This window comes from Aspergillus costaricaensis, assembly GCF_003184835.1.
Source record: "Aspergillus costaricaensis CBS 115574 unplaced genomic scaffold BO79scaffold_29, whole genome shotgun sequence".
Classification (NCBI taxonomy): Eukaryota; Fungi; Ascomycota; class Eurotiomycetes; order Eurotiales; family Aspergillaceae; genus Aspergillus; species Aspergillus costaricensis.
The window spans coordinates 172,456-192,181 of record NW_020291829.1 but is presented as its reverse complement, the minus strand read 5'-3'; the positions used below and the strand labels follow the sequence as shown (position 1 = coordinate 192,181).

The window sequence follows — 19,726 nt, the reverse complement described above, 5'->3', positions numbered from 1 at the left end:
GCGGGGGTGCTTCCCCGCTCGGAACAAGTCCGAACTCGTCGGGAAAGTTGAAAAGGCTGTTGAACCCAGTAAGATGCTGCATAAGTAGGGTAAAGGCAAAATTTCTCTTCAGATATATGTACATGAGGCAAAACTCCGAACCACCCCGGTCTATCCCGTTCGCCCAATTTTTGTGGTATAATAGTACATCCGTAATCATATCGCATCACTCATGATGATCAGGCCCAGGCTCAACTCTCGACTCTCCAATGGGCTGCATCTCGATCACTTCCGGCCCTTTCGCCGCGTCAGTTCCTCCATCTGGTGGTTTGTCGACCAGCCCAACCGCCTCTTCGTCGACTGCATACCGCCACCGCCCATCCGCCTGTAGGAACATCCGAAAACCATATCGCTTGTCCAGCCGAGTCAGATGCTCTCGCCGCTGCTCATTGGTCCAAGAATAGGTGTTGTGAAAGTCACCCAGCATGCGGCTGTGCGCAACCCAGGGAATGATCGCTCCAATGGATCGTGGCATCCGGGGCCCGCGAAACCGACCGCGTCGGGTGCCGAAGACGACTAACACGACCAGCGTGTCTAGCGCAATGATCACCAGCGCCATGGCCAGCGAGGGCACCGACGGAACCATGGTCCACGTATTGGAGATCTCCGTGGCATTACCAGCCGACACAACCTCATCCAAAGGCACCAGATACATGTTTCGCCAGATCGTGAAGTAGGTGCTCCACACCCACTGATACACAACCTGCGACTGTGTCATCAATTCCAAAGCGTTGAGCGGAACAATCTTCTCGTGCTGCCGGTAGAGACGGGCCACGAGAAACCCTGCCCAGTCATATGACGAAACATAAGACCGGTTCCGCCCCGGTTCCTCCCCCACGAAGCTCTGAGGGATGGCGGCAAAGACCTTGTTAAATTGGCCTAGAGCCATCGTCGCATTTTCATACATGGTTCCTGACGTGGTTTCCGTGCCAGGAATCGGGTCTATGTCGGATATCTGACCCCGACGGTCAAAGGTCACGGAGAAATTTTGAAGTTGCACATGTGGTTCACATTGGAGCGCAATGGTGTTGTCATCGGTGAAAGGTGACTCCGAGGTATAATTCCACCGTCCAACCACCAGCACCGTCGACATCTGACACAAATCGGTGTCCGTGTCCGCCACCGGGGAAAGAAAGTGGATGGAGAGGGCAATGGCGTCGCTGGGGCGCACTAGCGACGTCATATTAACCCTGCACTGCCGGCTGACATCACGGGACGGTCGATAGACAAAAAAGGTATCCTGGCCTTCTTCTCTCAAGTTCTGGGATGTCTCCAAGGTTTTGCAGTCCAGATCACTACCGATTCCGAGCGTGGTCGCCCCGTACATCAGGTCAGGGTCCGAGTCGGTATTCTTGATCGGAGCGAATGAATGGTTCGCAGACATCCATGGCAACAATGGTACACCGCTAGTGGCGCTGTTCTGAATCAAATCAAACTCCGTGAAGTCCGGAGCGAAGTCTGTCCGTAGAAAATGGGAGTTGCTGTAATTGACGTAAAGAGATGTTGACGGCAGATAGGACTCCGTCAGTCTCTGCGTGAACAAACCACCGGCAACAACAGTCAGCAGGATGTTGGCGATGCAGGCAAGTGAGACGAGGCTTAGAAGGGTATGCCGATTCCGGATGGCTTTTCGTAAGATCGACCAAGGATTCTGTGACGCATAATTCATAGACAGCGACGTTTGAGCGGCCACCATGCCGCGCTGAAGGTGGACCCACGGCTCTAGAATGCTGATGTTGCGAAGGATCGAGTTGCATAGAGCCGCCACGGAAGATGCGACAACAGATGGGAGAAAGGAAGTTATGGCCTGCAGTAAACTGGAACTGGACTGGGAGAGATGTTGAAAACTCCCGTCGTGGGCAAGTGTGGCTGCCGTCACTCCCATCACAGCGATGACGGCAGCGAGGAGAAGAAATTCGATGATGAAAATGGGTATCACCAAAAAATGCGGCATTGGGTCGACACGTGTCCGTAGTTGCTCACTGAGAGTGACCGGGGAACCTGCTCTAGTTAGCTTGGAGTCCACAGGGCTTGGAGTATATGGACTGACCGTCTGCCGTTATGATCTCTAGTCGGGGTCCCGTTGGTCCCTGTTGCCATCGAAGCCAACAGTTTCGCAAGACTTGACGTAATTGCCGTGTTGAGAATTGGTGGAATTCGGGCTGAGGATTAGCAAGGATGTTGTAAGGTGTGAAGACATCAGTCAACATGCTACACATAGCACCGATAGAGCTCGGGTCACTCTGCAGGATGTTGGGTCGGGTTCCGTAAAAGTAGAGGAGAGATATGGTGAGACAGATGGCGATTGCCAAGATCACCTCAGAAAACAACGAGGCGAACGACACAACTGCAATGGCAACTTGCGTGGACTCCCGTTGGGCCGGTGCATTAGTCGGATTCTGGTCGGGGTTAAAGAGCCGACTCATTGTAAGCACAAACGTCTCCGCTACACTTCGTTTGACCTTGCTCTCAAATTCGTCCGTCGTCATGACGGTCGATGCATCCAAAACCAGAAGCGGCTCGAGGTCGCCCAGGTCCTGGCTAATCACAGGCAGCTCTGTGACAGTAGTATCACCGGTGGTCTCATTCAATTCGATAAACAACATGTCGCCCGTATATGGTGCTCGCTGGGCCAGGAGATCCTGGAAAGCGTCGATATTGAGCTGGTCTGCTCCCAACTCCCGTTCGGTATCGCGGTATCCATAGATGTTTGTGATTGAGCTGTTAGCATGCATGGAGACCTTTGCCTCCGCCTGTCGATATTCAACCTTGCAGCCAAAGATGCCGGCAGATGAAGTGAACTCGGAGCCCAACTGACTGATGCTATTAGCTCCGGCCACGGTGGCATTTACCGAGATGACGACTCCATATAAATCATAGGGATCATCGCAGCCATGAGTGGTGAAAGCCTTTCTACGGCTGTATACAGGTTGCGACTGATTGTTCCACACGGGCTCCCAGTACCGAACCTGCAAGTAATCGGTTGTCGGAAAGAAAATATTGCTGTAGTGAAAGTCCAATGTGCATGTCTCGTTCGTCCCGGGGATATCCTGCAGCTGCACGTCCGTTACGTCCCACGAGAGAATGGGCGGATCGCTCGATGTGTCATTGATGGAGACAGATAGGTGATCATGTGCTACAATGTTGCGACACTCCATTTGAGACCAGTAAATGGTTTGATTGAGCGTCCAAACCGTACTTTCCCGCCGGTCTTCCATGCTGATTTCGACGGGTGCTACTGCGTAGCTGGAGGACTGAGAGCTGTGCAGGTTGTCACGAGCAGTAAGGACGGAGTCCAGAGCCAGGGTGTCATTGCTTTTCTGCGCCTTGATCCATACAGCCTGGGTATGTAGGTCCAGCAGCTGGGGCCAAGTCTTGATGTTCTCGTTGCTGACGACGGTGATTTCACGGAGTTCGAGAAGGGTGCTCTGCAGAGCCGGGAGGAGCACGCGGATGAGCAGGGTAGCGACAGACACGAGCAATACGACCCAATGGCCTCGTTTGGCTGAGGTGAGCGGCGTAAGAAAAGACTGGCCGAAGTTGTAGTTGATGAAGAGAACCGATGCCGGCGCACCCTCCGGGCGAGAAATTTGGAAGTATGGCTCGAGGCGAAGAACATCATAATCGATGAAGGTCCACAGGGTGACAAGAATGAGGGCAGCAATGATGGGAAGATAGTTGTAGGCGAACGACTGGGCGTCTGACACGGTATCGGTGTCTGGGAAGAAGTATAGACCTCCATACTGATCGCTATACCGGCGAAGTATCTCGAGCGTGATCAGCATCGCAAACATGATCGCAGCAATCCAACAGAGGTATGCGGGACGCAGGGCAACGGGCCGCCATCCTCCCGAAGTAGTGGGTTTTCCATTATGCAGGCTGGCGCGGATGAGGCCAAGATGCTCTAAAGGCATGAAACTGGGTCAGTCCTGCTGGAAGACGTGTAGATAGCCAGTAGAGGAGCATGCGATAGGCAGTATTAGACTTACGGGAGATATACAGCCGGACATCGGACAGACTCTTTTCCAGGCCTCCGAACATGCTTGAGGGGCATGCTCTTTTGGGGGCAAACGGCGGTGTCGGAGGCGGACCGGATGCTGTGTCATCGCCCAAGGGATGGCTCATGGAGGGAAGTCGACGGGGCCACAGAACGGGTTCATCTCTGGAGATGGGTGATGCGACAGACAAACGGAAAGGACATGGTGGAAGCTGCCAATAACCTTCCTAGCGACGTAACGAACGCGATGTAGGGGATTGAGAGGGGGAAAAGCGAAAGGAGAGAGAGGAAGAAGGGGGAGGAGGGGGAGGGAGAAGCAGGCGGAGTGAGGAAAGAGAGGAACGGCGAGAAGAGGCCGCGAGGATGACGATCGACGTTTGAATCTCGCCGGCAATTCTTGATTTGCGTAGTCGGTGGGGGTCACGGGCTGCGGCAGGGGGGGAGGGACTTAGTACTAAGTAATACTAAGTTGGCTGTTCACTGAACAAATGTTTGCCGTTTTGCCCGTTTAGGCTGGTGACTCCCCACCCATTGGCCCATCACAGACCGCACAGCAGCCGTCTCTCCCCCAATCAGAATCTGACAGGGTCTGAAATGTAGACTCCATTGGTTCGTCAGGGACTGCTGGGTGGGGCCAAAGTCTGGGCAAGGGCTCAGGCACTAAACCCAATCGGCTAGGCATCGACCACCGTCTGGGCCAATCTGGCGAATAGCGGGCCAGACAGGGCACCTCTTCGGGACTAGCGAGCGCAGGGTTCCCGATGTAGGGTCTTGGGGCTTTTGTTGAGAGTGGGCAGAAGTGGGCTGACCGCACCACGCTGGGAAACCCACAATGGAAGGGAAGAATTCGGCTTTGACTGTCTGGACTCAGGCCCAAATATCCACTTTCTGGTCCTGAGGATCCACTTGAACCCTTCGTGGAAATAGTCACGTGAGAAACACGGAAATGGTATCGAAAAAGACACAACGCATCATGTTTCTTGGTATGACTGTATCTTGTCTTTGTCAAGTCAGTATTGTCACATGGCTCTAAAGATGGACACTGTGATATCATAAAGCAACAACCAGATTATCGAAGGTGCCTCCACGATATTCGTCTCCTAGCACTGCGATATATATATATATATATATAGGTGCTAAGGACATTGGTAGTACTAGATCATCTTCAACTTCTCAGCGTTTCGAATTCTGTGAAAGTAGCAGTCATTCCCCAGGGCAACTTGATATTTATCCTAAATTAGGTCAGCTCCTACACCCTATATTGCCTCTACATGTCTTATCGCCACTGTAATAGCTCATAGTATTGTCAGTTGCACATGATAGAAACAATATACCCAGAAGATACAGAACCCCTCATCAAAGACAAAATTTGCCAATATGGGAACTACCGAGGACTCAAAGCAACAAGTGCTAGAAGATGACTGAAGTATAGTACTAAAATAGTCATACGTAATTTCTTTGTTCTATCCAGGCACTAAGAAGCCATTGTTGGGTGACGAGTAACAAACCCCGCCTTCTATAGAGAACCAACTTATATTATCCCATATAAAGGAGATATCCGTGAAACGAACCACATTATACATTGTTTGATAGGGGATAGTTATCAAGTGAGACACAATCCCTTGGTGTCCTCCGTAACTAAGACAGTTGGTGTTGAGCCTATATATGTACTCCTTAAAGAACAATCCCTGCTCTTCATCAAAAGCACTCGCATGCATCCTCACTAATCAGTTCATCTACACCTAACTGTTAAGTAACATCTCGCACAGGATATAGAGACGCTGCCACAAAATGTCATCAATCCATTTTCTATCGCTCGAAACTCGCCAGATCATCCTCGGTTACCTTGATATCGACTCTCTACCTTCTGCCATTTGCAGCTGTCGGCCATTCTATCTGGCTTACAAGGGGTATGAGGCACCTGTGTTGAAAACATGTCTGTATACTACCATCACGCCCGAGATACTACCATATGCCATACTCACCCTAGATACCGCCAAATCAGCGCACGGGGATGTGATTGAATACCACAAGCTGATTAGAAAGCGATTGGGGAATCCCACGGAGACGCTCCGCAAATGGAGTTGGGATCTATGTGAAATGAAGGAATTACTCTTCGTCCACAGACATCTCTCCTTTTTCATAGACGATTGCAGCAAGAAGGCTCTGGAAGAGTTCCACAACTCGTTCGGAGAGACAGAGGTTTGTGTTCCCTTATCGCGAAATGAATGGGCCCGCATAGCCCGATCCTTCTACGCTCACCTGGTTATACGGCAAGCATGCCTGAATTGCTTTGTTAGGCTGAATCACTATCAGTATTACAGTGGAAGCTGTACTTTCGAATCCCTGGAGACGTCTGTGGCTGAGAAGCTATTGTTAAACTGCATTGACCTGGAGCAGCTCTACATCGTGAGCGCTTATTTTGGTGACATCAAATGTAAGTTGCACGCTCCTAGCGGTATCGGCTTGGACTCTAAATGGTTGTTAGTTACTAAGGGCCCGATTCGAAGACTCTCCCGCGTTGGATACTATCTTCGATATTATAATGAGGGGGCCAGTCAGTGGTCAAAGAAACATGTGAGACATGCTACGGTATGCTCCCTTATTTCAATTCTTTGCTCTTACCTGGTCTGATTCACCTTCGGCTCTTCTAGGAGTGTCATCAAGCTTCCATGCTGTTACTGGCTCGCCGAGCACTCGATCCAAGTTACTTACACTTGTACCTACCAGTTACGGAGGGCGTACTCCCGATAACATGGAGACTCTGCAATACAAACATGGAGAAAGGAATTGCCGGTATTTTCCGTGAGCGCGGTCGCTCTCCAGTACCTAACCCCAATCTGGCACAGGCGTGCCTTTCTAGTTTAAGCGTTCGAACATGCCGTGCGGCGTTTAGGGAGGATCTCGGAACATATAAGTATGGGATAGTAATGTGGGATAAGGATAGGATGCTCAACTCGAGGCTCAAGGATATTTATCGGACAGATTGCAGCGTGCCTCTAATGTTCTATATATATGAGTCCATGATGGTGTCTTCTGCGGAGCAAAACAATAACGCTTCCTTGAATGAGACCGCAGAAATTTCGACGATACTACCGGAAAAGAAAAAGACAGAGAACAAGGCTACCGCGTTCTTCGATGGCTCCCCTCAACAACCGGGATGTCAAGCTGTCTCACGGGCAGTATCGCATGACCTCATGTCATGGTGCTCAGATGAATTGCGCGCAGTGAAAAAGGAAAAGGCAATGAGGAGTGATTTGTCAATTGGTGCTCATCATCCGGGAACAAGCTGGGGTAGCCCGCTTGGACCGGTGTCGAGTTGCCAGCCTTATTCTCGGGTTTGCCGGTGGGAGAACTGATATCATTTAGACCAGCAATCTGTCCTTACATTATTTCCTCATGTTTGTTACTTGTTCACTCAAAGTATTGTCTTTTATAATATACGCGGCCTTGCGTTCTCTTATGCATTGGTAATTTGGAATGTTGACCGTGTTTTTTGGACTTCTTATTACTTTAACCTGCGGAGCACCTGCAAAGTAGCACCACCGTGATTCAATATATCAGTAGCGGGTGGTATGGAAATGATGTTGATTTACCAATTCCCACACATAGCGTAGTATGTAGATGCTGACATTTGTTTAATACAGTAACAATAGTGAAACACTTCAAGGGGTAGCTGGTCAGGCCCAGAATAGGTAGGATTCAAACCTTCTACAACACATTATCAGGTTACTATGTCCGTTGAGGTCAGGGACCCACTTCACATGATATGAAGAGCCAGTGCAGCACCTGAGATGTGGCTTTTGCATGTGGCACAGCCATATTATGGACCCGGTCAGGATGCCATGAAAGAGCACAGACCCCAGGACAAGGAATCCAGTGGCTATGCTCAGCTGAAACATGTACGCTAAAATGAGCCAAGGTCTTGTCATACACTCCGGAACGACCATTGAAGTGTCTCGGCTACAGCAATGTCTTGTCGTTGGGCACTCGTCCGAACAGACTTGTCCACTACTCCACAGTGGATGGAGAATGCCCGGAGCCCCCGGAATTTCGGCGAATCTCGGCCACGCTCTGTCAACCCAGCTGCCGCTGATCATGGCCGAGTGGAGCCAACGGCGACTAGCATCAAATCTAGGATAGACGTACATATGTCAGGCTACTGTTCCGTGGTAAAGAACTCGCGACAAATGTCACCCCAGACGTCCAATTCATGTCTAAACACCATGTCCATGGATGTGCTGGTCATGCTACCGAGGAAAGACGCTATATCAAAACACCCTTGGCAGGGCTGACAGCAGCGCGACCGCCGTCAAATCACGATGCGCGATAAGCGCTACAACGCATGACCCATGACTTGGCTGACGCAACCCCGCATTATGCCTCTGTCCTTGATTTGTTGCTGATATAAACGCCGAGTCGAGCCTTTAGGCAGCATACAAATTATATGCGGGGTCAACAATGTGCCCGGGGTATGATAAGGCTCGTATGAAGGTGAAGTCGCATCCATCGTGACATTGCCGGGCTCGGCAGATATGCGTATTGGCGCTGTAGATTACTACCAACGGTTCCAAGGTTCAGGCACCGGACCATGTTCTGAAAAAGGGGGAAATGATAGATTAGAGTTTGAACACAACGCCGAATCTTGGATTCGAAGAAGCCCGTTGTTCCTATTGGTTGTCCGAACAATACGATCTTTTCATCCTCTGTTGTTCCAATGGTTGCATTCCAGGGCGGTGCGGTGATTGGGCGTTATGCTGAGTCAGAAGCCAGGGGCTTTCATTTTTCCCATGCAAGATCTGTTTTGCCTCTGGGACTTCCCGAGAGAACCGGAGAGATTTTTGAGTACCTGAACTTAGTAATGAGGTGAACGTGGAGATTTGATCCTCGATCGTTTGCTCAAATTTGGCAAGTGGCAATCCAGTAGCGCCGATGTATCTCCATTCCCGCCAAACGGAGCATTCATGCACCACTAATGTGCCAAGCGGACGTCGGTGGATCACAGTCGTCTCATGTCCTCCTACCTCTGGGCGGCGGCCCATCTATCACAGTCTATAGGGCTGCCATGGCCCTTATGCCTGCAATTGTGGGCCGACGAGCCATGGCGGCGTCCAGAGAATTGCGCTGTTCAAACTTTGGATCAAAATGCTGGCCGGCATTCCATACATCTGTCTTTGCCTCCGGCAGTTGGTGGGCCGTGAGCAGGATGAAAATATAAATATTCTTGCTTCCTGTCTTTTCCGGCTGTCGCAGGTTCTGAACTTCACCTTAAAAATTTGTAGTCCCCACTAACGCCAACATGTATGGGACTCTTGCCTATCTCTCTTTTTTCCTGACTTGCTCTCTTGCAAGAAGCGTCGGTGATGTACACCAACACGCTGCTCGAACGACCACACAGTATGCTCAGAAGCAGCCGCCGTTGGACACTCCTTGGACGGAGGATGTCGGGACAAATCCGTGGCCCGAATACCCCCGTCCACAGATGGCGAGGAGTCAGTGGCAGAATTTGAATGGTATCTGGCAGTATCAGAGTGCTTCCAGCCTGAATGACAGCCAATACCCGCCTTTCGGTCAAGATCTCGCTCAAGAGGTCCTGATCCCTTCGTGCCTCGAAAGTGGACTCTCTGGTAAATATATCATGCCTTTGAAAGCCGCAGCTGTGCTAATTCCAGACAGGCATTCAAGGAACAAACACGCTCTATTCTTGGTTCAGGACCAACTTCACAGTTCCGAATTCCTGGGGTGGAGAGAGCATTCTCCTCAACTTCGGAGCTGTAGACTATGAAGCTACCGTCTTTATCAACGGAAAGCAGGCGGGTTTCAACCGCGGTGGTTACTTTGAATTTACCGTCGACATTACCCAATATGTCGACACATCGGCGTCTAACGAAATGTTAGTATTGAGTAGCAATCGTACGTAAAATTTAGGCTGACCGCAACAGGCTTGTTTTCGTGCATGACCCGACCGATAGCGATGGCTATGTCATCCCTATCGGCAAGCAGCGATTAATCCCGTCGCATATCTTTTACACTCCCTGCAGTGGTATTTGGCAGAGCGTATGGATCGAAACTGCCCCGGCAAACTATGTGACGCAACTTGATCTTACCGCTGACATGCACGGCCAAGGTGTGTACATTCCCCATCTTTTGCCTGCTTGATTTTTGCCGTTAACAGAACAATGTAGTCAATGCTACCGTGCACAGTTTCACGGGCAATGGCACGACAGTGAACATCTCTGTGTTAGATGGCGACGACGTGGTCGGATCCGCCAGCGGCTTATCCGATCAGCCTCTTCTGTTCAATGTTTCCGATCCCAAGCTTTGGTCTCCGGACTCGCCCAATCTGTACAACGTGACAGTCACCATGGGACAAGACAAGATCTCGAGTTACACTGGCTTCCGCACAATCTCGAAGGGTACTGTGGATGGTATTGTCCGGCCTCTGTTGAACGGAAACTTCAGCTTCATCTTTGGTACACTTGATCAGGGATACTGGCCAGACGGACTCTACACTCCCCCGAACCGTGAAGCGATGGTCTATGACCTGAAGTTCCTCAAAGACATGGGCTTCAATATGGTCCGCAAGCATGTAAGTAAAGCAACCCCGCGATTCCGAGCAGGGCTAATTGGGTACCAGATCAAAGTTGAGCCAGCGCTCTGGTACCGTGCATGTGACGAAATGGGTCTCCTGGTTATTCAGGATATGCCATCTCTTCGGCCGCTGGAGACCACAGTTGATGCCAACGGCGTGTCTGTAACTATATTGCCCGACGCGGACCAGCAAAATGAATTCGGAAGGCAACTGGAGGTGCTGGTCAATCAGCTCAAGAGCTATCCTAGTATCTTTGCCTGGGTAAGTAACACTCGAATGAGTTGCGCCGTTCATGACTGACCTTTATGTCTGCATAGGTGATTTATAACGAAGGATGGGGCCAGATCACCAGCTACTATCCCGAGTTCAACCTAACGTCGATTGTGAAGCAACTTGATCCCACTAGACTGGTTGATGCGACATCTGGCTGGCATGACCACGGCGCCGGCGACTTTAGCGTAAGCCACACCCGCAGTGATCTCGAAACTCTAGATTAACTAATTCAGGATAACCACCACTATGCGAACCCCCAGTGCGGCACTCCGTTCTATTCTATCGACTCCAGCCCGTATGACTCGAACCGGATCGGCATCCAAGGAGAGTTTGGAGGACTTGGGAACAACGTTTCGATCGAGCAGTAAGTCGACACGACTCTAGATGCAGGAATGAGACTAATCAGCCACAGCCTTTGGAACAACCAAGAAGCGATCAACAGCATCAATGAGACATATGAGATTGATACAGACGTGGATGCTTGGAACTACCGCAGCCACCTTCTGCTGTCCGAGCTGCAGGATCAGGTCCGCCTGTACGCCTGCAGTGTTGGGGTATGGACTCAAACGGTTGATGTTGAGGGTGAAGTAAATGGATTGATGACATACGATCGGCGCGTAAAGCGGGTGAACGAGACTCAATGGAAGGATGATATCCAAGGTCTGTATGATGCGGCGTCCAAGAGGACCAATTCTTCGTCGACGAATTGATGATGTTTTTGTCTAAAAATAGCATGGTTGGGTATATCGTTTGATATCCATTTGCATACAAATAGAAGCGCTGTGATAGATTCAATCTGATGATTCTTACTTCGAGACTCGATGATGGGAAGGTGAAGTGGTGAGTAGGAGTTCGTATTTCTCGTGATCCCGTGATGTCGATCTATGAACGAGACGGTGTATGGTACCATGTACGGTAAGGCTAAAAGGTCACATCTACTCAACATAGCATGTCGCAGACTACGGAACCAGATCTACCACCTACCAGATCGGTAGGGAGGGAAAGACTCAAGTTGAGGACGACATAAACAGGTAAATCAGCTCATTTTTCATACTACATATCCACGCAATCACGGTGCTATGCTTAGCAGGCAACATGAAATAACTTCTAAGGCAGTGAAAGACCTCTTAATATTGCTGGAGAAACCAAGCTATGGTTAGGGGACCACTCGGCCAGCCTTGCAATCCTATCACACCAAAAGACGCAGCACACTCCCAACCAGGCCAACTTGCAGGCACATAACTGGTTGGATTCCAAGAACGAGTCAGACATGAACATGGAACATGCCTTCGGAGCGCTTTCCGACAAACGTGGTAAATGTGCCTCTGGCGAGCAACACGTGGTAGCAGCAAGATGCGATGGCATCGGAAATTTTCCCGAAAAGGGAGTTCGACGTCTGGCGAGGATATGGCTTGGCTGTCAAGTGGTGCAATCACGACTTCAATTCCTGCGCACACTAGCCAAGCATCGGGCATTTAGCCACAGGAGAACCGAGTGCCATTCGCTGGCAAATCCGATCTTGTGATATGCCAAGACTTGAATCCTACCCTCATGCGATGAGCTGGGATCGGATCTCACGGCATAATGAGACACCGAGGGTTCAGCATTGGACGCTTCAGGTCCGTGCCACGGAGGTTTCAATATTTAGTCATCGGACAGGTCATGTCCGAGTCATATTTGGTATAATCTTTGCTGATCTTAATTCTTTTTGTTGTGTCAGACGGTGCACGCGAACTAATTTCCGGGGCTTGAGCTATAGCTGTCGACCGTCCCCAGTCTTACGGATAGATGTAATGGGCTGTATTTTTACCAGAAGCTATGTAAGTAACCGGTAAAACGCATCCACAGCGCTTACCCTCAACACTGGTCCATGTAATAACAAACCAACACAGCATATGCTAAGTCCTTTTGTTAGTTTGACAGAGAATAGATGAAAAGTGGACACAGACCTGAGCGGTTCTAGCCACCGCTGTCAGCACCTACTTTCTTACCTGATGGGGTGGGTTTTGAAGAGATGTTGGATAGATAGTCTCTCTCTATCCTGACCATACATAGACTTACTGAGATGTTGCACCATGAGGCCTGTTCTGTGTTGTTGAACAGCGTGTACTTCAGCCTGAGATGTGGGTTGCACGAGGAGCCGCAGTAGGGTACACAGTATCTATCAAGAAAGAGGGAGTAGTGATGCTTCAACTCCTGCAGGAACTCCTAAATCAATGGAGCCGGGAGGGGCGTTGAGGTGGCACCAGTCCGGCTCATGACAATACCATACAGAATACTGGGCGACGCCAGTGTACATTACCGTCATGGGCACTAGTTGGCAGGTAAACTTCTGGGGTTCCCCGAGATGCGGGGAAGAATAGGAGATTCCCTGCTTCTCTGCCCGCATTTCCCCCTTCATCTCCAGCTTTCACCATCCATAGTATTTGCTATGGTTCCAGGGCGCCATGCATCGGTCGTTGGCGACAATGAAAAAGCTTCACCTTAGCCAGGTTGCCGCTTGGCCTGGCCTCCCTCTGCGCTGCTCGGGTCCTTGCGCCTCCTCCGACATCACCATCAACAAGCTTCTTCCATGTGGCTGACCCTTGGCGCATCTTAGTGACGCCCATTCTATTCAAGTGGGATTTGAGTGGTGATCCAAGTGGAGCTATCAGGGAGAGACCAAGCCGTGGCTTTTACTCGTCCGTTCAGCGTCTCATACTTTCTCGCGAATCCTTCCATTGATCCCTGCTGACACCCATCAACTCTCCCCCAGGGTTGGTCCTTGCAAATTAGCCCAACCTGCCGCTAAACCTTTCTGTCTTCCCACAGAGGGTTTCAAGCCGTGCGTGGACGGGGATCTTGATCCCTTTCATGCCTTAAGCTAGGTTCGTCGGATCATCACTGGACTTCGCCCTCCAATCATCGATTCGTTACTTCCGCCACGAGACACGCCGATGGGCTGGCTGGGGTGATGGGTGGCCCGACCACATACAACGGTACCTTCCTGACCGGTGGCACGATTGGTCCAATCCCCAACTCTACACGCAGCTCTGACCAGACAATTTTCCGCTCATGATGCGGGGTTCGCTCTTTACCCCCGGAGATGACTCGCGGCTGACGCATGTATGAGTCGGTAGTATATATTAAGCTACCACCACTCTTCCCAGCGTTGCGACTCTCTCTTTCCCCTTCTTTTCCCGGAGCAGCCAAGTCTCGTTGTTGATCAACAGCCGCAATCATGTTGATCGGCAACATCTACGTGATTGCGAGCGTCGCCGTCGTCGGCGGCGGCTTGTTTGGCTTTGATATCTCCTCCATGTCCGCTCAGCTGAGCGAAAATTCCTATCTGTGCTATTTTAACCAGGGCCCTAAGGGACCCCCTTTTACTGACGATGAGGACTGTTCCGGTCCCACATCCCTCAACCAAGGTGGCATCACGGCCGCCATGGCAGCTGGATCTTGGCTGGGTGCCTTGATTTCAGGCCCGCTTTCCGACCGCATTGGACGCAAGACATCCATCATGGTCGGCTGCATCGTTTGGTAGGTCAGGCTCTGAGGCCCGTGATGATGGTTGCTAATCCTACCGCAATATCTAGGCTGATCGGCTCCACTATTATGTGCGCTTCTCAGAACATTGGCATGCTGGTGGTTGGACGGGTCATCAACGGTCTCGCTGTGGGCATAGAATCAGCTCAGGTCCCCGTCTACATCAGTGAACTTTCGCCACCGTCCAAGCGTGGCCGGTTTGTAGGCATGCAGCAATGGGCCATTACATGGGGTATCCTCATCATGTTCTAGTGAGTGAACTCGTTAGGATCTATCGTGGGCCGAACTAATTGCGACAGTATCTCCTACGGCTGCTCCTTCATCGGGGGACAGAAGTCCTACAACTACAGCACTGCTTCTTGGCGGGTCCCTTGGGGTCTGCAGATGCTGCCGGCTGTTTTCCTTTTCCTTGGCATGCTGGTTCTGCCCGAGTCTCCTCGCTGGTTGGCGCGCAAGGATCGTTGGGAGGACTGCCACCGGGTCTTGGCTCTCGTCCACGCCAAGGGGGATCTCAGCCATCCTTTCGTTGCGCTAGAGCTGCAGGATATCCGGGATATGTGTGAGCTTGAACGTCAGTTCAAAGATGTCACTTACCTTGACCTGTTCAAGCCGCGGATGATCAATCGCACGATGATCGGTCTTTTCATGCAGATCTGGTCTCAGCTGACCGGCATGAATGTGATGAGTACGCATTCCTGTTCCCGTCCAGTCATCTTTTGGAATAGTGAACTAACGAGGGGTTTACTTTGACAGTGTACTACATCACCTACCTCTTCTCCATGGCTGGGTACACCGGTGACTCCACCCTCCTTGCCTCCTCCATTCAGTACATCATTAATGTGTTCATGACCCTTCCGGCACTGATCTGGATGGACAAATGGGGGCGTCGTATGCCATTGCTGGTTGGCGCAGCTCTGATGGCCATCTTGATGTATGCCAACGGTGCGATCATGGCGGTTCATGGTACTGTGGTGCCTGGGGGCATCAACGGTGTTGCGGCCGAGTCGATGCGTCTTCACGGCGCTCCGGCCAAAGGTTTGATTGCCTGCACATACCTCTTCGTTGCCTCGTATGCGCCTACCTGGGGTCCTGTATCCTGGACGTATCCCCCTGAGTTGTATCCGCTGCGGCTGCGTGGTAAGGGAGTGGCTTTGTCGACCTCAGGTAACTGGGCGTTTAACACTGCATTGGGACTGTTTACACCCACGGCCTTTGAGAACATTCGGTGGAAGACCTACATCATGTTTGGAGTGTTCAACACCGCCATGTTCTTGCACGTGTTGTTCCTTTTCCCGGAGACAGCAGGAAAGACGCTCGAAGAGACGGAAGCGATGTTCGAGGATCCCAACGGCATCAAGTACATTGGAACACCGGCCTGGAAGACCAAGATGAAGACCCGGCAGGTTGAGCAGTTGGAGCACGGTGAAGTGGATGTGGAATCAAAAATTGAAGCCCGCTACGCAGAGACCACGGAGACTGCTCCCAAGTCGCAGGAGGCGACAGCGTAATATGCAGCGGAAGTATATGCAAGTGAGACCGTGAGGTGTATGTAATGTGTGTTTTACTGGATGGATACCCTCGGAGTGATGGGATAAATTGATTGCAAGACCAGAGTAATGGATTGAGGCTACGGGAGCGAGAGGAATGGCAGCGTGAACGGGCATGCTAATAGAGGGGTGTAGTATCGTAGTAATATGCTGTATGCAAATGCCTATTTGACTTGATGCTTGTCAGAGACTATTAATTTTATCCAACACCACTACTGTGCATTCACCATCCTCAAAGAAACCTAAGAATAGGCCCCCAAGCAAGCATAATAGCACGTGACCATCCCTGGAATGTCCCCCCGACACTCAAATTCCACAACTCAGCCAATGTAACCTGATAATAACTACCAGATTAGTTAATGACCGACAAATAATTCCAGCAGGTATGTGGTGTATTCAATTACTCCTCAACTGAGACCACACAAAGTACTAATTTATAGTCCTACCCTAGTTGCTCCCTCCACAGCCTCCATCTATCTACCTTAGTACTCTTAGTGCCGCCCATGTTCACATCCTCATTGGGTGGGGCGCGAACGCGTCTACTAAAAGTACCACGACGCGTGCCCACAACATCATCACCAATCCGTCACCACCAACACTACTACTTATTAGTCCCACGGAGCTGGAGCCACAACCACACTATCTCTTCCAAATCCTATTCCACTAAAGGAGCATCCGCATCCACACCATCATCAAATATAACAAGAACCATCGCGCTAGTTAGTGCGATTAGTGCGCCTGCATTATGGTGGCTCAGCACCAACACAGACACTAGTAATAGGGATATTCCCACTACTAGCCACAACAATAACAATGCAGATACAGCCAATGATGCACCGTATCTTCCTCACATACCACCTGCACAAGAAGCGGTGGTAGAGACAGGTCTCTCGGAGGAAGAAGTCACGCGGCTGATATCGCGCGATGCGTACTCCTTTCCCGTGAGGACTGTCCCCGGCGTGAGTAGATATGATGGCGTGCAGGTGGGGTCTAATGACCCGTGCGAGGACCGGTTTGTGCATGGGAGGTTTGCGGCGCCGTGGGGTGGGAGTGATAGTGATAGTAACGGGCAGGGGCAGGGGCAGTGGATGGCGTGGGGAGTGTTTGATGGGCATTTGGGCGGGCAGATGGCTGAGGTGTTGAGGGAGAGGTTGGTGGGGGTTGTGCGGGATCGATTGGGGTTGTTGGGTTCTGATGGAGGTGATGTGGGTGAAGAGGCGGTCCATCGGGCGATTATGGACGGGTTTGTGGGTCTTGATGATTCGATCGTTAAAGGGGCGATGGAGTTGTCGGAGAGTGAGATGCCGTTGGCGGAAAAGGTGAAGAGGCTTGCTCCTGCGTATGCGGGCTCGTGTGCTTTGCTGTCGTTGTATGATCCTGCGTCGCGCATGTTGCATGTTGCATGTACTGGTGATTCACGCGCGGTGTTGGCGAGGAAACGAGCAGATGGGGGGTGGGAGGCTGTCTCTCTGTCTGTGGATCAGACTGGTAAGAATGAAGATGAGATTGCGAGGCTTCGTGCGGAACATCCTGGTGAAGATGATGTGGTCAAGGGTGGTCGCGTGCTGGGTCTGGCAGTTTCTCGTGCTTTTGGCGATTGCCAGTGGAAATGGCCGTTGGAGTTTCAGAACGATGTGCAGAAGAGGTTCTATGGCCCGGCGCCGTTGACGCCGAGGTATCCTGTTCGCACGCCGCCGTATTTGACGGCTGAGCCGGTAGTTACGAGTACTAGGATTGGGGATGGAGAGCCGACGTTCCTGATTATGGCGACCGATGGGCTGTGGGATATGATGTCTAGTCAGCAGGCTGTTGATTTGGTAGGGAGGTGGTTGGAGGGAGCAGCTGGAGCTGAGATGAGCAGCAGGTTGGAGTCTTCTGGGCGGTTTGATTTCAGCCGGTTTTGGGATGAAGTGGATTGGCAATTTGTGGAGGAACGGACAGCAGTCCAGGATGACAATGCTGCTGTGCATTTGGTGCGCAATTCTCTTGGGGGCACTCATCATGAGATGATCGCTGGACGGCTTGCTTTTAGCTTTCCGGCTTCTCGGCGAGTGAGAGACGATGTGACCGTGCAGGTGGTCTTCTTCAATGAAGGCCCACAAAAGTGAGGGAAGCCTCTTTTGATATATGACTTGAAATATAGACACCCAGAATATCATGATTCCGACTCCATCCTGCTCCTACACCTCGCTCTAACCCCCCGACTGGCCCTCTGCGCCTGCGAAATAATCTCCCCCTCCAGTCCACCAACCAACTTCCCACCTACAACCAAGATCTCCCCATCAACCATCGTCAAATCCACATCCCTACCCGTGCATCCATGAACTACCGTCGTAACAACACTCGCCCCATCCTCATCCTCCCAATGCCACGGCGCAGCGCCCACCCCTCCCCTGCCATACGGATCCACGACCACCAGATCCGCCTTCTTTCCCACCTCCAAACTCCCAATCTCACCTTCCAGCCCTAGGGCCCGTGCCCCATTTATCGTCGCCATTTCCAGCACCGTCTCCGCCCCGACCACCCTCGCATCGCGACAAACCCCCTTATGCAGAATCGCAGCTAAATGCATCTCCTGGAACATGTCGTAGTGATTCGAACACGGGGCGCCATCTGTCCCTAGCCCCACATTAATCCCGTGCTCGTACCCCAACATCGCTGGTATAGGCGCCACCCCGGATGCTAATTTCAAATTCGAGCTCGGGTTATGCGCTACTGATGTATGTGTTGCACTTAGAAGGGGTAGATCTGTTTCAAGGTCGAGGTTGACCATATGTGCTAACACAAGGTTATGACTTTTGCTCTGTTTTTCTTGAAGGCTAGGGCAGAGTTCCGTATCCCGGATGAATTCCATCGCGCTGCACCCGTATACATCATGGTAGATCTCTCGGTCTCGGGGTGCCTCGGCACAGTGCATGGTCAATGAGATGCCGTGCGATGCACATGTTTCTCCTAGCTCGCGGTACAGTGAGCCTGGTGCGCCCCTGGGAGTTCCAGCCGCGGCCCACACGTGCAGTCGGTTGTTGTGCGTGCCGTGGTGGGTTTCGTGGGCGGAGAGCAGACCGGGAATAGACATGGCGAGGAGGTCCTGGTCGCGTGGGTCGGTGATGGATAGTTGGCGGTTGGTTTCGGGGAATTTGATGAGTTTGCCCTATCACGATCGTAACATGTTAATATTTATCCCGGAATATAATGGAGTGGAAAGGATAGGTATGTTTACCAAACACCCCCTAATCCTCATCACCCCCACAGCATCACAGACGCTCTCCCACCCCGCTCGATAAGTCACCATTGGGTCTAAGAAACATGTCGTCCCCGTCTTGAGCATCTCTGCGATGGTGAGCCGCGCAGCATGGTAGCCATCTTTGTCTGCGTAAGATGCCTCGAGGGGCCAGATTGCGTCGCAGAGCCAGTTGTGGAGAGGGAGGTCTTCGGCCAGTCCGCGTAGTAGAGACTGTACTAGATGCGCGTGGGTGTTTATCAGTCCTGGGAGGATGATCTTACCCGTGCAGTCGATGGTTGTTACGTCTGGAGTGAGAAGGTCGGCGGGGACGGGAGATGCCCCGATAGCGGCGATGCGGGTGTCGCGCACGAGGAGGTACCCATTGCGGATTATGGTACGGTCGGGGGTGATGGTTATGATTGTGGCGTGCGTCAATAATGTTTCTTTAGGAGGTGTTGCGGTCATTTCGAATGTGGATGGTGTTGTAAAGGACAGAAGAAGAATGGAGGGAGCTCTTGTAGCTCTGG

The 19,726-nt window shown here is 51.4% G+C and overlaps 6 protein-coding genes across 6 annotated transcripts; 4 read left to right on the top strand and 2 right to left on the bottom strand.

The window, feature by feature from the left end:
• Positions 1-78: 78 nt before the first annotated feature.
• Positions 79-4,388, bottom strand: BO79DRAFT_289588 (DUF3433 domain-containing protein). Its single transcript, XM_025688796.1, has 3 exons — positions 4,029-4,388; positions 2,090-3,943; positions 79-2,040 (listed from the first exon to the last, which is right to left on the bottom strand). The coding sequence occupies exons 1-3, from the start codon at positions 4,162-4,164 to the stop codon at positions 206-208; spliced, it is 3,825 nt and encodes a 1,274-aa protein (XP_025536627.1). The 5' UTR covers positions 4,165-4,388; the 3' UTR covers positions 79-205.
• A 1,439-nt stretch (positions 4,389-5,827) lies between these two features.
• BO79DRAFT_257939 (uncharacterized protein) lies at positions 5,828-7,395 on the top strand (the record flags this gene model as incomplete). The annotated part of the gene is made up of 2 exons (XM_025686269.1): positions 5,828-6,473; positions 6,767-7,395. 2 exons carry the CDS (start codon positions 5,828-5,830, stop codon positions 7,393-7,395), a joined length of 1,275 nt encoding a protein of 424 aa, XP_025536626.1.
• Positions 7,396-9,335: 1,940 nt separating this feature from the next.
• On the top strand, positions 9,336-11,683 carry BO79DRAFT_178634 (putative hydrolase; the record flags this gene model as incomplete). Its single annotated transcript, XM_025679991.1, has 8 exons — positions 9,336-9,663; positions 9,713-9,929; positions 9,979-10,163; positions 10,222-10,625; positions 10,674-10,889; positions 10,946-11,086; positions 11,135-11,265; positions 11,314-11,683. 8 exons carry the CDS (start codon positions 9,336-9,338, stop codon positions 11,609-11,611), a joined length of 1,920 nt encoding a protein of 639 aa, XP_025536625.1. The 3' UTR covers positions 11,612-11,683.
• Positions 11,684-14,071: 2,388 nt separating this feature from the next.
• BO79DRAFT_210658 (sugar porter family MFS transporter) lies at positions 14,072-16,197 on the top strand. The gene is made up of 4 exons (XM_025682854.1): positions 14,072-14,423; positions 14,480-14,680; positions 14,729-15,114; positions 15,183-16,197. The coding sequence occupies exons 1-4, from the start codon at positions 14,122-14,124 to the stop codon at positions 15,935-15,937; spliced, it is 1,644 nt and encodes a 547-aa protein (XP_025536624.1). The 5' UTR covers positions 14,072-14,121; the 3' UTR covers positions 15,938-16,197.
• A 258-nt stretch (positions 16,198-16,455) lies between these two features.
• On the top strand, positions 16,456-18,115 carry BO79DRAFT_200359 (PP2C family serine/threonine-protein phosphatase). Its single transcript, XM_025681488.1, has one exon. It carries the CDS (start codon positions 16,480-16,482, stop codon positions 18,082-18,084), a length of 1,605 nt encoding a protein of 534 aa, XP_025536623.1. The 5' UTR covers positions 16,456-16,479; the 3' UTR covers positions 18,085-18,115.
• A 16-nt stretch (positions 18,116-18,131) lies between these two features.
• On the bottom strand, positions 18,132-19,664 carry BO79DRAFT_272014 (amidohydrolase; the record flags this gene model as incomplete). The annotated part of the gene is made up of 2 exons (XM_025687399.1): positions 18,132-19,127; positions 19,197-19,664. The coding sequence occupies 2 exons, from the start codon at positions 19,662-19,664 to the stop codon at positions 18,132-18,134; spliced, it is 1,464 nt and encodes a 487-aa protein (XP_025536622.1).
• Positions 19,665-19,726: the final 62 nt, after the last annotated feature.